Genomic DNA, 17,804 nt, shown 5'->3' with positions numbered 1-17,804 from the left:
ACTTCTTGAGAGACATGTTCTGCTTCAACTCTGATTGTGACCACTCTAAAAAGCCTTAAAGTTAAAATATAGTATTATATATATACTTTTACGTTACTTAAAAATATACATTTTTAATGTGAGCTACTGCTCCTCTACATACTGTACTTACTTGTGTCTATTCTGCCCATCTCACTGTCTGTGTCTCATACTTTGGCTCCCACACACACATCAGAGCCCTTGTCAAGCCACCTTGGTGAAACTAATAGTAAAGGCTAATACCAAACACGTGAAGCCATGTGCTGCTTAATCTTCTGAATAATGTGATATTTGGAAGGATAAAGTGTGCAGAATGTGCTTGTGTGTGCTGCAGATGTGTTAAAGGTCAGCCACTTTGAACTCTGTCTTCTTCATGAATCCATAAAAAGGTTTTTTTAATCAGTAGCCAGACAAAATTATATTTCATAAAAAGCCACCTTTGGCTCTGGAAAATATAATAACATTATTTTTCTGTTCACTGACATTTTATAGATACAATGATCAATCAGTGAAAGAGGAAAGATACACCCTCATGGAGGCTTAGGAATCTGTTCCATTACATTTAGTTACAACCTGAACAGAAAGGTGGACTAGACATTTGAAAGAAAACAACAACAACAACAACAACAAAACATATTTGATCTCCTACAATTAAAAGTGTAGGCACACATTAGTTATGTCTTTACATTTTGGTTCCAAAGAGCCAGATTCTCTTGTAATTGTTTAAAATGGCCTGAGCCACAGGTTTAGAAAGTTTCAGAAGGTTTTTAAAAGTTTTTCTTTGGACATTTCTCTGCTTTTTTTCATTTTCAGTCCAGTTCTTGTGCCTGACAGTATTTAAAAGTCATATCCTTAGGAAATAGGAAAAATCCCACAAAGACCTGAAACAGGACCTGAGACATACATCTGACCCTTCACCCGACCTATTGTTTGCTGAAGCTTGGTGGAAGGTTAAAATTGAACAAGACTTTGTTATGGAGTGATTAATCCAAATTTAGAATTTGTTTCTCAAATTGTCAATATTTATGTAGGACAGTGGTGAATGAATGCATGCAGCCATCAGTAAAACACCATGGGGGCTCTGTCATGGTTTGGGGAACTTGTCAAAATTGATGGAATAATGAATGCAGAAAAGTACCATCAGAATTCAGAAAGCATCTGATTGGGAAGATATTCATTTTTCAGCATGACAATGATCCCAAGTACATGGCAAATGCAGTAAAAGCATCATGGATAGAAAAAAACATAATGGAATCAGTCATGGATCGGCCTCCCCAGAGCTCAAGAATATTCAGGAAGTGTGGGATCATCTTTACAGAGAGTGAAACAAGCAGCCAACATCCAAAGAAAAGCCTTGAAAGACCTTCAAGAAACTTGAAGAACTATTCCTGAAAACTGCTTGAATAAATTACAAGAAAGCTTGCCTAAGAGAGTTCAGGTTATGCTGAAAAATAAAGGTGTTCATACCCAATGTTTATTTTCAAGCTGGTTAGAACTGCACAAAACCCATTTTTTTTGCCTTATATACTCTATTTCCATTTATGTTTGCACGTTTCAACCTGTTTGACCTATTCCCCTAGCAAAATCGAAAGAAATGAATAGTGGCTCTGCTTTTGCACAATACTGTATAAAAAGTGTTTGCAAAAAACACAGAAATTGTGTTAAAATGTAGTTTCTGAACAAATTCCTCCGTGTCGATTAGGTTTGTGTGAGACGAAACTGCAGTCGGAGACTTTTAACTGTCCTGCAGATCTTGCAGTGACACTGTCGCTCTGTCTGTAAAGAGGTCTTGGTTTACAACAAAAAGGCTATTACAGACTTAGAGCTGGCTCTTCATAATTATGCACATGCAGTTAACGCAATAAAAAATTTACTACAGGAAAACCGAGAGACTAAACATGGTTTTAGCCCCCGCAACATCCGTTCACCAAGCATTGATGGTTGCTTACATGTTGTATTTTTTTTTCTTTAATTGTTTTTACTAAGCAAATGTATGCATGCCTGTGCTAACACCGTGCTTTGAAGTAAAAAGGCTGTGTGGGCACTTTAAAGCCTTTCGGATAAAGTGAAATATATTATTCACAACACCCAATGAGAGGGCTTTTGTTGTTTGTGCGTGTGTGTGTTTTGCCTGTTCAGACCCACTTTTGTACAAACTTTATGCCGTCACAAGAATTGACAGCTCTGGTAGAAAGGTAAAAAGCAGTCACCTCTACATGCCCCTGTATGTATGTGTCGGCTGCACAGAAAGAGTGTGTGTGTGTGTGTGTGTGTGTGTGTGTGTGTGTGTGTGTGTGTGTGTGTGTGTGTGTGTGTGTGTGTGTGTGTGTGTGTGTGTGTGTGTGTGTGTGTTTGTGCGAGTGTGTGAAAATGCTATTCAACAGGTGGCTGCTGCAGTCAGCAGTAACAGAGATTTAATACAAGCTACACAGCAGCCATAAAAGCAAGCACACACACACTTTTACTCACTGACTGTATAGTAGCAGTCTCTAACCCATCCATTTAGAACTTCAGCTTTAAAAATAAATGAACTACATTAACATATGCAACGGCAAATAAAAAATATCAATTTGCATCACATATACAACTGTGCTGTGATTTACATGTGTGTAATAATGAGTCATTTTGACAAGCAAGCAAGAATAAAAATAACCGAATATGCCACTACTCTGTGATAATCTCGCTTTTACACTAACACAAATGCACATCCTTGTGATATTAAATATGTTCACATTTATTGTAATCTTGTAGAATTGAGCGAAGGATCCCACAACTTATAGTCCAATCAGGCTCTATAAGAAGCTGGACAGAAGCACAGCAGAAGGTGAATGTTCCTGAGTGTCTGCTAAGGCAACTATTTGGGGATCTAGGCAGGTCATGATTGACAGGGTCCTCGAGCAGCAGATGGCCATTTCCCAAGTCCTTTCAAATGACAGAAAGGTCAGACTCTCATCTCCTCATGGCAGGATGCTGATGTACGTGAGACCATCAATAAGTCACTCAGACCTCTGGTTGAATTCTAAGAAGACCTAAGTGTGTTTTGTTTGAAACTAACCCCTTCAACGACTCAGAAGCTACAGCGCAAGACAACAAAACCCAGCTCACTAAAAACACTGAAAAGAAAACAGTGTACTTTCTCGAAGGCAAATGTAATGACATAGACAGGAGCTGATCGGCATGGCCTTTGCCCAGGGCCCAAGGTACAAGGTACAAGCTAAAATCTGAAAATAAGAACAATTTCTCAAAGCAGCCATGTTGATATGAAATGGTAACACATGTAAACACGTCTGTTACTACTATTTGCTGGGCTCATTTTCAAATACACAGCTTTAATTACTGTGCTTTGTAAAGAGTGTTTAACTCTATGAAGAGTCCATCAAAGACAGAAAGACAACTAAGATGAAGAGAGTAATGTCATTATAATAATAACAGCAATAATAATTAAACCAACTGAATTCATCCTTTTTAGAAAAAGTTTTCCTTTGCCATAAATCAAACACATAAAATACAAATATTCTAATAGAACAGATACAGTCTTACTGTTACTAATAATATATAATGTTCAGTTAAAGGTAAGTTTAACGTCAGTAGTAAGACCTGTTGGCTGTTTGCCTAGTCTTATGCTACTGTCTTGAGAGACAAAGTGCACAAAATTACTGCTATTGAACTGACTGTAGATGGTTCAGTAGTACGAATATTTGGCCCATTTTTCCCTTCTCATCTCTCTTTCTGTCATCCACCTCTCCTTTCAGTACTTTTTTCATCTCTCTTCCCCTACCCCTCTTCCGTCTCCTCCATTTCGGACTTCTTGTCCCGTCTATCCACACACTCCTTCAGTATCGCAACTCTCTCCATCACTCCTTCTCTTTGTTATCTCTCTCCCTCTCCTTGCGTCTAATACTCTGTCACTCTCTGTATCCATTATTCATGGCACAGTCACAGTCGGCATTAAAGGACCTTGCATTATTGCTACGGCAACAACGCAGCAGAAGCAGCCGCATTGGATCATGGGAAACTGGGTCACCTCCCAGGAGCGGGAGGGTGCGGTGAGTGCAGCAGAGGGAGGTCGCTGTCACACACACACACACACACACACACACACACACACACACACACACACACACACACACACACACACACATATGGATAGACACACCTGATTTATCCTACAAAGCTGGATACAGGAAAAGAAAGTGTGGGAGACGAGAGAGATATAATTGGTGTCATTATGTTAGCTTTTTTACTGAATAAGTATATATATTTATGTTTTTAAGTTTTATTTTCATATATATATTGTCTTGTCCTTCAAGCTCAGGTCCTCTACCTGGTAGTATTTTAGCTATTCCTAGTACTGCACACCTAGTACTGGAGTCAGCACACCCAATTTGGGGTCTACTGTCCCATGTCTTTTGATTACCACAGTGACTACTGTTGCCTTCACGTTTCACCTTCACTATTCCCTCGGCCCTTGGTGTTTATCAAGCTTCTTCAGATTTTGAATGAAATCAGTACCAGTACAAGTATTTTTGATTAGTTTTAATTTAGCCAGTAGTACGGCAAATAAGAACTGAAAATCAATTGCAACTTCCATATTTGTTATCCAACAGTTTCATGCTTTAAAAAAAAGGTTTTGTGTACTCAATGCATTAATCACAAATGCTCCCACTCTGCTGCCTGTCAGAAAACAGTAGATGCTTTTTATGCTTATTGATTCCACACTAAACTGATTTCAGTGAATAGATATGAGTGGAAGCAGCAATTTACAGTATGAACAAGGCCACTCTATTGATCATGACCAATCTGCCTCCCACCAGCCTCTCAACAATGAACGATAAAGACCCAGCGGCAAAAGCTAACTGATATTCATCTTTTGATGTGAAATCACTATTACATAGTGAATGAGTCATCATAAGAATAAAACAAATCCTGGAGCTGCTGACTTTATGCCAGGTGGATCTAAATGATGAATGTACAAAATGTAAGGATTTTGTTTCTCATAGTGAGCAAAAAAAAACATTCTTTGTGATTAACTTTTATGTACATATCCGCTGTGGTTGGTTTAGTTTTAAGAAGGGTTATCAAAAGGGGATAGAGATGTTTACCTGTATTTACCTCATTATGTATTTATCCAAAAAATACATGTCCCTATGTTAAGAATCTCTGTGTATATCACAGATAAACAGAAATAAACACAATGAAGCACTGTGTCACATGTTGCCACCAAGGAGGAAAATGGAAACATCTGTTTCTATGGGAACCCAGCCCTTTGATGATGCAGGCAAAACACACAAAGCACGCTAGCAAGTGTGCCGATAGACACAAACGCACACTTACACACATACTAATGTTCGACATCATACTAATGCACGCTGTCAACAGTTTCAACACAGGTGTATAGAGTACATCTATGAAAACTTTTACATCGCATGTCTGCGTGTAACAGCAAGACAGAGCACGACAGAGAGGGACGGGAGTGAAAAAAAAAGAGTGCATGGCTGCCAGAACCACGACCAGATGGCTAAATGTCAGTGAATACCACACCAACATGACAGCTACTTCTCCCTAACAGAACGAGTACACACTGCAACACAGCTTCACCTATTAATTCAGTGAGCAAGTGAGCTGAGACTTCATTTCAGAGCTTCGAAAAAGTAACCACAAGCAGGAGCGTGACCACAGAGTGACAGAGCAACAACAATTTTCATGCTGATTTTGAAAAAAAAAAAACCAAACATGTTATTCTGCAAATCTGTTGCTGACGAGTCTGCTTCCTGCTGCTTGGGGAAGGATGGAGGCGGGGGAATGGGGAGTGGGGGGAGCCGAAATTACCTGATGCAGAGTTTGCATTTCTCCTCGTGATGTCACAACAGGCTTTTATGGCTAGTCAAATATTAGTCTGGATTGAAAAAGGCATGCGTATGCACACTGACACCTGTTTGCGACCCTAAACTACCCAAAGATCTACTGTGATCTTCCATTACCGATGTGTTGCCATGGCTCTGATATTTGCTAAATACACAATTTGCTAGGCACATGTGTGTAATGTTATGAAGCCTGGTTTTCATGTTTTTACTGGTTTCCCCCTATAGATCCTAGATCCAATACTTGTTTTGAAATTCATTTGGAAAGTTGAATAAGGTATCTGTCACAACAGGTCTGGATGATCTTGTAAATTCAGTTACATGATAATCTATATTTCCTACAGCAGCGGTCCCCAACCTTTTTTGCGCCACGGACCGGTTTATGTCCGGCAACATTTTCACGGACTGGCCTTTAAGGTGTCGTGGATAAATACAACAAAACCAGTACCAGTACCAAAAAAAGAAGATTATTCACAACACACAGGAAAAGACCCAGGGAAACTGAGTTAACGATAAAAACTATTAAAAAAAATAACGCTAAAAACCGATAAACACCCTGAAAACCATAAATTTCACGCCCGAGCCTCAACTCTCGCGGCCCGGTACCAAACGGGCCCGGGGGTTAGGGACCGCTGTCCTACATCATCAAATTTAATAAATGTCGAAATCCGGCTGGACTGCACATAAAAAGAATTACTCACAGTGTCCTGACACATGCTCAATAATCCAGGTAAGGAAATCCTAGAAAGTGTCTTCAATCACAGCACTGTAAGATCTCAAAATGCCACGACTGCAGCAATTCCCAGAATCTCAGTCAGTTTGCGCATCAGTAATCGTGAAACTAAGCTCATTGCTCATTGTTAGGCAAATGGTGCTAGTTTTGGTTGTTATGCAACTGTACTTTTTCTGAGGTTGGGGAAACATGCAGTCAGCCGACACCGAAGAAGTCACTTGGATGAGCGACGAAATGTTTCTTGCACTGAAAAGCCTACGTCCATCTGAATAGAATCAACTTTCTGGGAATAACTCCCAGTCACAGTACAGAACACAGCTTACTAAATAGACGCTGGTATGGAATTGCTGATCCAAGCCAAAGTGTCATTATTGATGGGTTGCATTTGCTCTTTACTTTGCTAACTAATATGTACATTTTTGCTTTTGCACACACGTCCCTGAAATGTTGTAAAAGCTGCCTCTCTACTTAAAAAAGCGATAAACTTGCCTTGTCATATATCAACCTACGTTTACAAAATGATTTTCTTTTTAAAAAGAGCAAAGTCATTCATTGCCTCCATCCGTGACAGTGCACATTACATTGTCCTTGATAATTTGGGAACAATGTGGCTGCCAGAGTTAAAATAATATAGAAGGGTCAAATTCAAATTTCTCCAGGGCGGTTTAGTAAAATTAAACATTATATTTTATTCAGAACTTGAAACTAACCTCTGCACCACCCACTGTCTTGGTGATCACTCATTCATTATTTAATCTCATGCTGATTCATGCTCAATTTTATCACTATTTCTATGACGTTCTATGCATGTTGCAATAATTACATTTACACAACACATGTGTAATGTTTGGCTCTGCTCTGTGATTTGTTTGCTCTTACCATAATGAACTGCTTTTCCTACTGGGCAGAGGAGCCATTAAGTTTAAGCCGACCGTATTTGTCATAATAGCAAACTAAGACAAGTACGCTCCTGACAGAAATGGGGACATTAAGACTGACACGGCTCCCTGTGGAAAGGTTGCAGTGAGAACCAAAGTTTCAGTGATGGACAGAGACATAACTCTTTCATCTCCCTGCGTGCTCTGTGTGAGCTCTAATGTGGGTCGAACAGAGGCAGAGGTGGACACTTTTAGCTCAGTAAAAATATTCTGCTCTATCTCTTTCTCTTCCTTCTCTGTCGCCCTGTCTTTCTCACCACCTCTCTGCCTCTCTCCACATTGCTGCTGGCACATCTGGAACATCATATAAACGATTAAAAAAAAATGCACCTCTGCATCAACTATTTCAGACAGTTATGTAATGCTATTTCCTACATTGGCATGAGCGTTAGGAAAACTTTATTTTAGTTTCATAAGGCTCATTTGACCTGATTTAGCATTACTCACTTGCCAAATTACTCCAGCACTGAATGCCAATGCAGCAATTCAAATCTACAAGCATGTATGGTACATCCTATATATTTCCTCCCACACAAAAAATGCACCAAATACACACACAAATATACACACAAACATGGCTTAGAACTCGCAGGGGTTGTTATGCAGATTTGGCATAAGCAGGGGGGTGTAGGATAGGATCGTTTCCAGGGATTTGCTCAGGAATCATGAAATACATGCTTAAGACAGTGTTTTCACAAAAAAAGAAAGATGCATGCAAAAAAAAAGAAGAGAAAAAAATGAGGCAGAGGTCAGGAGGTTTGTGTGGAAATCTCCTAATCTTTATCATCAAAATGTGACTATTAAAAAGTAAGGGAGGAGGAAAGGGGGAGGAGGGGAAGGACGGCGCTGTAATGGATGCGGTGCCACAGCTGCCATCATTTAGTCTTTATCTTTCATTTTTATAAGAGGTAGAGGAGCACAGCGAGGGGAAGGAGAGAAAGACTCAGGGAGGGAGGGGCAGACTGAGGCAGCAAGGAAGAAAAATTATTGCTTAAGTGTAGTTTCAGTTCAAAACAATGATATCACCAAAGCGGATAATAAAATGTTCTGCTTTAGTCAAATGGTTTCCATTTAACAACCATGCCATGAAAGCTTTTCAAAACAGTGTGAAAACAAACTGAGTGTCAAAACGCACTCCCCCCCCCCCCCCCCCCCGGCACAAACGTATAATGTGTAAAGTTTAAAGGGGTGAATGAAAATTGCCCAGTGTGTGAAAATGGTTAACTACACAAGCAGATATTGCTAAACACTTAAATTCATGGAAAAGTGTCTTTGTATTTCCTGTACTCTTCCTAAAAAGATTTCCTTTGGAATACAAATAATATGTAGGCAAAGGATCAGCTTCCTTTTTCCTTTTTTTTTTTTTTATTTTTTTTAAATAATGCACGTGTAGATTATTGATCATTCGTGTTTTAACGATCATTTTTGGTAGCTAGACCAACCAAACACTAACCAATTTTTTTTTTTTAAGTATTTACTTCCACATTTGCTTCCTCATCTGGCAAAAGTCTATTCTCAAGCACTATCCTGTAAGGTCAAGACTGTGATGATGAGTTGGGAGCAAGTTGGGAGCTATAATCCAGTATCTCTTCCATGTGGCAAAGCACCATGTATGGAAATACTGCATGCCAACTACATTTTTTATTTGTCTTTGCTAGTACACAAAGTACTGAATTAATTTAAACCCAGATGGAGATGATCAGACACATTTCATAGTAGTCACTCTAGCAGAAAGAAAGAAAAAAAAGCCCTTCCCTGTGCATATGTAAAGCAATTTGTTCATTGCTAAACCATTTGCAGGTAACAGTGGGTTGCTAGTGGCAAGTGCAGGCTGTGGCTGCAAGAGTCACCGGTTGTATTTCGCACTGCATCGTATGCTATTCAATTCAATTCAATTTTATTTATAAATCACAACAGCAGTCGCATCAGGCCCTTGTTGTAAGGCAAACACCCTACAATAATAGAGAAAAAACCCCAACTATCAAATGACCCCTTTTCACCAAGCACTTCGCAACAGCAGCAGGAAAAGCTGCCTTTAAACAGGCAGCTATATGGACAAAAGTACTGGGCCATCAACACATTACATCTACAGGAGCTGCTTGACCATGAAGCCGCTGGTGCACTGTTTTGATGGTGATGTTAATGCTAGAGGAAGTTTGGAATTCTAAAGTTATTAAGTCAGCAGAGCCTTTTATACACTATGTGCTTTAGTACTCGGCGACACTGTTCTGTGGCTTTATGTGGTCTTCCACTTCTAGCGGAGTTGAAATATATAGGAGGGAAAAGTTTTCACTTGTTGCAGGTGTGGTATCCTATAAAAAGTTTTAAAAAGTATAAAAGAATAAATATAAAAGTTTTAATTTAGTAAATGGACTAGTACTTGCATAACAACTTCTACTCAGTTCAGTCTTATTCAAGCAACATTCACACACACATTCATACATTATGTATGCCTAAGTGCTTTTCTCTGGCATCATGGGCAACTTGGGAGTTAATATCTAGCCCAGGGATACTTTGGTATGCAAGCTACAGGAGTCAGGGATCGATCCGCCAACCTAGCCACACTGGATGGCTAGGTGCTTGATTTTTTTGGGTCAGTCAAAACATCCTTCACTCCCACCTAGTTGCTCCAATTTCTTGCTTAAAAGTCACTTTTTGTGTGACATACACACACACACACACACACACACACACACACACACACACACGCACACTATCGCTATCAATAAAAGAAAACATAGACCCAATGTGGTTAGATAAGTGAACATAAAGACAGATGCTGATCGTTCCTTGAGGTCTATAAATAGACATTCCTAGCAACCAGCAGAGTAGCACCCAATGGAACAACATGTCAACTTGATCCTCTACAGCACAAATGATGAGATGATGACAAGACAAGTGGAGAAAGACAAGTGGAGAGTCTAGAGTTTACCAGGCAATATTTGGAGGAACATGCAGGTCAGAATTTAACATAAGCAATGGCTCACTGGCCCAGGGCCAGTAAGAAAACCTATCTAGGCAAATGCTTACTCTAAGTACCAAAGAAGCAGCTTTTCAAACTATGCCACTCTATAATTTCACCATGTAAAAGGTTCTTGTCAAAGGGACCTTATGCAATTGCAAAAAAAAGAAGTGGTTCGTAGTGTCATGATCAACACAGTAAACCTGGGTAAAGGAAGGCAACAGAGCTTTCAGTTTGGGTTTCTGCTGTCCAGAGAGCTAACTGCCTATTTAAGTCCAACTAGCTCCAGTGATAAATAATACTTAATAACTATGTGAAATATAAACATAATATATACTAATGGGTAATGGAATTTTCATTACTTTAATTAAAAGAAAACTAATCCAAAGGATACATGTAGGTCCATCAAGAGGTAAAATCTTAGCAAATACAATCCACTTTCAAATTAAACAGGCACAGCCAATAAAAAAATTGTTATGCAATCATCAGAGATGAATTTTGAAGTTATGTACAGTGAATTAATCGTACATGCCTATACCCTTGTCCTGCTCTGCCATGTAAATATCATTTTAGTTCATCGTTAAGTGTTTGGCAGGCAGGGTGTTATAATATGAACACACATATATATAGATATATATTCAAGGATTGTGGATATAAGTTAGATTGGTGTGAAATTAAAATAACAAGAAGCTTTTATGAGGTGCATAAATGCTAAAAATGAGTTATTCTAGCCATTTGGTAGGTGGTTGCTAGGCATCATGATTACATCATAATATCTGATATAGATAAGAATCTTAAGGGACCTAAGATGTACCAGTGTGGGAAGTTTGGTTTTTCAACTCCTGATTGTATGGGAGTTTGCAGACCAGCAGACAGGCAGTACTTTAGTTGTTGTAATATGTAGCAAAACCTGTACCATAAATAAAGGAGGTGGTTAAAAAGCAAAAATGTGTCACTCAATATAGTTTAGCACCATAAACTTTAAGAAAAGAGAAAAATCCTGTTTGGTTTTAAAAAAAATGTTAACTGTGTTAACAAATACTGCTGTCTGTATAGAAAAGCAAAGATGAGACGCAGAGACTGGGTAGGAGTGTGTTTGAGATGTGCCGGGGTCCATTACCCTCAAACAGGTGATTCATTTATACAAAGGTGCTCATTTCACACACCTTCTGCAGAGCCGGCAGCTACTTCATCCAACACTGAAGACTCCGTCACGCACTACAGATACACACAAATATACCCCTTGTGAAACGCAAAAGAAATTTAACTAGTTATGTGTATTTGTGCACACAGGATGCCACAGCGAGCTGAAAGTAGCTCTCTTACCCCTCCTCTCAATTACTCAGTGTCTAGTCTGATGTATCGATTAGCTAATTGCTTTGTTATGGCAACATTATTCTGTCAATCTAAAAGATATTGATCTGATTAGTCAGAGCAGCGAAGTAAAAATGTGACTGAATAGAACAAAGGCGTTGGGGGGAAAGAGAGAAGTGGTGAAGTGAATGTGTTTAAATTTAGCCTCACATTTAAAAAAAGAAAATTTTACAGTTAAAAAAAGAAAAGGAAAAAAGTGTGGTCGCTAAACTGAACGATCCAAAGTGCAGCATATATATCCTCCCTGAGAGAAGAGAGTTTCTCACACTTTGGTTCCTATCCTTCCCATCTGTAACCAAGGACAGATGAGGCACATCACTACGGTTACCATATCCATGACAACCTCTCCTACTGCTATTATTGGGCATGTCGTCAAGGAGACAGAGCGGCACATTATGGGATACAGACAGAAATAGAAATCTTGAACTGGGAGAAATACAACAGATCTGTGGTATTACATAACAAGGACTTGCAAACCTACTGAGGGGGTGCCACACTGAATCTGAAACTCAGGTATGATTAAACGCAGGGTTGGGGGGAGTATATTTATAAATACATTATTACAAGTATACTTAAAAGTATAACTGTAAGAACATTTTGAATATTCCTCAGTTCCATTTGTAGTTGACGTCAGCTACTCTGCAACTTCTTCTTATATAATGCCAATGAAAAAACTTTAGAAGACAAGATCACAGGAATGGACTGATGACAGGTGGCATCGATCATTGGGTGGACTAAATAGTGGATACAAAAAAAGAGAAACACGTAGCTTGGGAGTGTGCCATTGCTGCAGCGAAGACGGTAAGGCAGAAACTTGTGCAAATGGATTCCAAACTGCAACAGCCATATGCAACCAGCAGGATAATTGTATAAAAAAAGGAGAAATGGAAAGAAATAAAGCTTTTGGTAAACAAACAAAATCACACGGGACTAAACACTTAGTGATAAGCTACATGGGAAAGAAAATTAATGGCAGCAATATCCAACAAGGATGGAAAATGCTACAACAATACTAAATAACAAACAAAAGGTTAAGGTTAAGCTGTGAGGAAGGCAGTATTTATAAGACTCCTGTGGTTCAAACTAACATTATAGGGCTGCCTCACAGTCTGCAGCACTGGAAAGGTGACACTAACTTATCTTAGTGTAACGGGAATGATCATGCCACTGAGTTTCCTGCTGGTTAAACAATATGGTCACAGGTTCCTTCTTCCTAAATGTGCATTAAGAGTCATTTGGGCCGTTAGTGTCCTTAATCAAAGCAGCTCTGGATAAAGCCATCCTCTAAATTATTATGTGAATATAATGAGGATCACAATAGACACTCTGGCGAATTAAAAAGTGGAAAGTAATATGGATTCTGGCAGTCTTTGGTTTAATTACTGCTGTGCAAACACAATGAAAAAAAAAGCTCAATAGGGCCAGTTGTTAAATAGTGTAAACATAAAGAGAACATGCTTCAGAGGCCCTTATGGCATTATCAGATGAAGGCACTGTTATTAAATATGATGTTCTCATTCTGACATGTGTTTGTCACAAAAAAACCCACCAAAAAACATTAAAAAAGCATTAAATGGTGTATCGGTTTAGTGGCAGATGTTTGAATAAAGACAAAAATACACTCACTGGCCTCTTTGTTAGGTATACCTGCTCAGCTGCACATTAATGCAAGTATCTAACCAGCCTATCACATTTAGTCATGTGGACAAGGTCAAGATTACTTGCTGAAGTTTAAACTGACCATCAGAATAGAGAAGAAATGTGATTTAAGTGCCTTTTACTGCCTCATGCTCCTTGGTGTCTGACAGATTACCTAGTGAGCAGTAATTCCCTGAGTGAAATTGCCTTGTTGATACCAGAGGTCAAAGGAGAATGGCCAGGGTGCATTGAGCTGATAGGAAGGCAACAATAACTCAAATAACCACTTGTTACGAGCAAGGTTTGTTGAAGAGCATCTTTGAGACACATACAACACATCACATTTTGAACGAGACAGGCTACAGCAGCAGAAGACCGCACCGTATGCCAGTCCTATTAGCTAATAAACGGCAAACTGAGGCTACTATTCACAAAGGTTTACCAAAACTGGACAACAGAAGATTGGGAAAAATGCCACCTTGTCTGAAGAGCCCCGATTTCTGCTGTAATATTCAGATGGTAAGGTCAGAATTTGGCATAAAAAGCAAGCATGGATCAATCCCATCTTGTATCAAACAGTAGGCTGCTACCGGTGGTGTAATAGGATACCCCTTAGTACCAAAAATGGAAACTCCAACAGATGTAACAAATTATCCCAAACTTGTTTCTTAAACATAACAGTAAGTTCAATACACTCAAATACCTTCCACAGTCACCAGATCTCAAACCAATAGAGCACCTTTGGGATGTGGGAGAACGGGAGATTTGCCTCAGGGATGCATGGCTGACAAGTCTGCAGCAATGGTGTGATGCTATGATGTCAATATGCACCAAAACCTCTGAGGAATATTTCCACCACAATATTTTTTGTACCGTCACACATTTGACGACATCTGTGTCTGAGTGAAACAAGATCTGAACCACTGATGCCTCCACACATTAATCAGCCAGACAGCTGTGCAATAGATCTATCCCCCCACCCACCTAAAAAAAAAAGAAGTACTTTTTGATTTAAGTTGCCTAGTTGTTAATACTGCACAGACACAGACACTTACATATACATGGTTCGCCTGTATATTTAAGACTCTGGTCCATCTGCGCACTGCTTCCTGTCTGTCAGAAGGTTATAAAACTAATTGAGCACAGCTGTAGTGGTTGTGTGTGTTGTATCTGTTCATTAACTTAGGAGGTGGGGAGGGGCCACCCGTAGGGTCCAAAAAAGAAAAAAAAAGAAAAACTTGGCTAAAATATATGACTTGACAGTAGTTTTGTTTAGGCCTTGCATTTTATCTAACAGTGTTCCTCACAGTGTGCCAGGGCTTTGTGCTTTATACGGTTTCGGAACATTAAGGCCCTCTTCATGGTGCTTCTGTACGTTGGGAAAAACTGAGAGACTTATTATACAGTTCAGATTTCAAGTAAAAACCTCTTCTGCACTGAAAGACAAAATAATAATTTACATAAAACAGAATTTCCATTTGGGTTTCCAATATGAATGACTGTGCTAGCTGCTTTTCACCTGAAAGTTCAGCCTTTCTCGATGCCTCTGAAGGATCAAGTTCTGACAGTCTGTGCTGCTAATCTTATTAACGGTTTGATAACATAAATAGAACCTTTCAAATTATATGAAAGAGTATGATTAAAGAGCTAAAAAGCAAAGCGTGATAAGCAGAGAGAGTAGGTGATGGGCATGGATCTAGAAGATAAAAAACAGCTGTCTGTTTGCTGACTCATATGCACCTGCTCTGACACTGTATCTTTATGCGAGAAATTAGAGGGTTGGCATACAGTTAAACAAATAAAAACAAATATTTAATCATTCACAGATGTGCTGTAAGTCCAACACAACATTATGAGTATGCAAGGTGAAAAAAGCCTAAATGGGGCCTCTTTTGCTGCTATTTGTATTCAGAAGATAAGACGGAACCATTCTCCAAACATGCAGCAAAGCATGTAGAGATGCGTGGAAATGTGAATGCCATAGTAAAGTGTGAGTTGTACAAGATATCCTTAGGAAGAAGGAAAGAAAGAGTTGGAAACAGAGCGCCAGATGTTACAAGGCCTCAGAGGGATTAGTCTCCTCTAACTATAAGGTTTTGTCTGCATACAGGATTTTTTGGCATCTCCCAAAGAGGTTTTAGCCAGAGCCAAAGGAAAAATCACCAGCATTATATTAACATTCGTTTTTAACCAAATATGGAAGAATTCTATGAAATAACAAGAAAATGCATAGATTTCCGTCGCTTGAGTTAAAATAGACTCACTATTTTAATAGTCACAGTCAAGCCCTAGAGATTCGAGCCAGGAAAAACCCTGTAACTACACACTGGCATACATTTGCCAGCTGACACAAACATTCACACATATGTGACGCACATAAATCACATGTACAGTCGAGTCTAAAAGTTTTGGAATCCTTTGAGCACTTGCAAACATTTTAAAGCACAAGAAGCTGAGAAGCTAAATGTGAAGAATTGTGACATGGCATGAAAATCAAGTGTGCTAAAGTAGGGCTAAATAGAGTATTTCTCAATATGAACTCATGGCTAGGCTGAAGGATTCTTAGGGGGAAACTGGTTCAGCTGTTTCCCAAGCACGGTCAGGCAGAACAAAACTGACCACATAATCAAAAGATCAATATATCAGGCGTTATTTTCACAGAAAGACAGAAAAGTAGCTTCACCACAGATACGGGATTTGCTAAATGAAGTACACAGCACTTCAGTCCACTAAATACCTGTTAAAAAGGAATGACAGCAGTAACAAAAAGGTGCGTGTAAGGAACAGGAGAAAGCTGACGCTGTATACTGTAGTGTATCAAACTCACAAGGAAAACGTAATCATGACTATTTTGGACACTGTAAAGCTGGACAATAACAGTAAATCAACTGACTGCTAAGTGTAATCTTCACCTGTAATACTCTGCAAGAACCTGACCGCAGCCTCACTGAGCATTTATGGGGACGCTTTATGACTGAAAAAGCCAAGCATTCCTGACATCACAAGAAGCTTATCGAATCATAGCTGAGTTTAACGTGTCATCATTGTGGGTACTGTCAGTGTAGCTCTGAAACCCATTTAAATTTTTCAAAGGTTTACTACAAAGCTTTTTATCAACTCTTAACATATGAACGGACAATCCAAAAATACAATTTGCAAATCTCTTTTTAGTAGTAACTCATTTTTGCTTCAATATGCAACATTTAGTACAATATGAAAGAAGAAAGAAAGAAAATCAGCCAATCAAAACAAGTCAAGTCAGACCACCAGCAAAAGTTCCTCAATGCAGACCAAAATGATGTTTTCGCCCACAAAAAATGAGGCCTCATCTTTGATCAGATTAACCTACAAAGCTTTGTATATTTCATACTACTCTGAACTGAAGTTAGAAGTTATAATCAATAACCTTTTCAAAAAATTAGGGTAATTCCATGCTCATTTTCCCCAAAGTTTCTGCCTTTCATTAATTTCACTCGCTCATTCTTATGCTGTACCTTCGCTAACTTGGCAAAACCGCATACAGTTCATGACAGTAAATCATACAAGGATGAATCAACCGGAAATGTGCAAATTACACGCTAGAACGCTAAGGAAAAACAGCAAATGCTGCTAATGAATTGCTTAATAAATCACCCCCTACAAACACAAGGAAACTCAAGTGTCAGGACGAAGCAACAGGATTGCAAAAACATACCCAGTGAACCAAGCAGCATCTATTATACCAAGCCGCAAGCGAGCATACTGAGCTGTAAAAGAGCTTAAATATCATGCACTACTCACCAAGTTGGAGTTGGTGGCGTTCGAGTCATCCTCGGGAAAGGGGATGTAGACAGCTAAGGCCACACAGTTGGCAAAAATTGTCATCAGGATGATGATCTCAAATGGTCTGAGTGAAAAGTTAAGGTGGAATAGTGTACACAAAACAAGAGATACAGAGGCATTTACACAGCAATAATTATCTTGGTTTACTTGAGTACACTTTAAAAACATTAAACTGAGTCAAACCCATTTTTACTGCTTTTGGAGGTTGTAAAATATCAATATATCTACCTCAGAGTTGGTTTTAAAATCTGTGATGGAAAGCACAAAATAATATAGACTCTGGTTTCTGACCTCCTTGTATAGAAAAAGTCTTCATATTAGGCATGTTGTTTCAACAGAGATGTATTTTTAACCACAGTAATACATCTTTACATAAGCATAGGTATATATAAACATCGCAGAGTGCACAAGGAGTGTACACAAGGAGAGAGATCAAAGTCAGTGAGTTTGGCTTTTTG

The 17,804-nt window shown here is 39.0% G+C and overlaps 1 protein-coding gene across 4 annotated transcripts in view; it reads right to left on the bottom strand.

Annotated features, from left to right (window-relative positions):
* Nucleotides 1-17,804, bottom strand: part of cacna1c (calcium channel, voltage-dependent, L type, alpha 1C subunit) — a 199,761-nt gene that overhangs the window by 122,668 nt on the left and 59,289 nt on the right. For all 4 annotated transcript variants that reach the window (XM_063501408.1, XM_063501409.1, XM_063501407.1 and 1 more), the window contains exon 3: nt 17,305-17,410. In XM_063501408.1, the coding sequence (XP_063357478.1) occupies nt 17,305-17,410 (106 nt within the window). The remainder of the gene's footprint in view (nt 1-17,304; nt 17,411-17,804) is intronic.

This window comes from Pelmatolapia mariae, linkage group LG17, assembly GCF_036321145.2.
Source record: "Pelmatolapia mariae isolate MD_Pm_ZW linkage group LG17, Pm_UMD_F_2, whole genome shotgun sequence".
NCBI lineage: Eukaryota > Metazoa > Chordata > Actinopteri > Cichliformes > Cichlidae > Pelmatolapia > Pelmatolapia mariae.
Note: the sequence above shows the minus strand (reverse complement) of the source record. Positions and strands in the feature narration are given on the sequence as shown.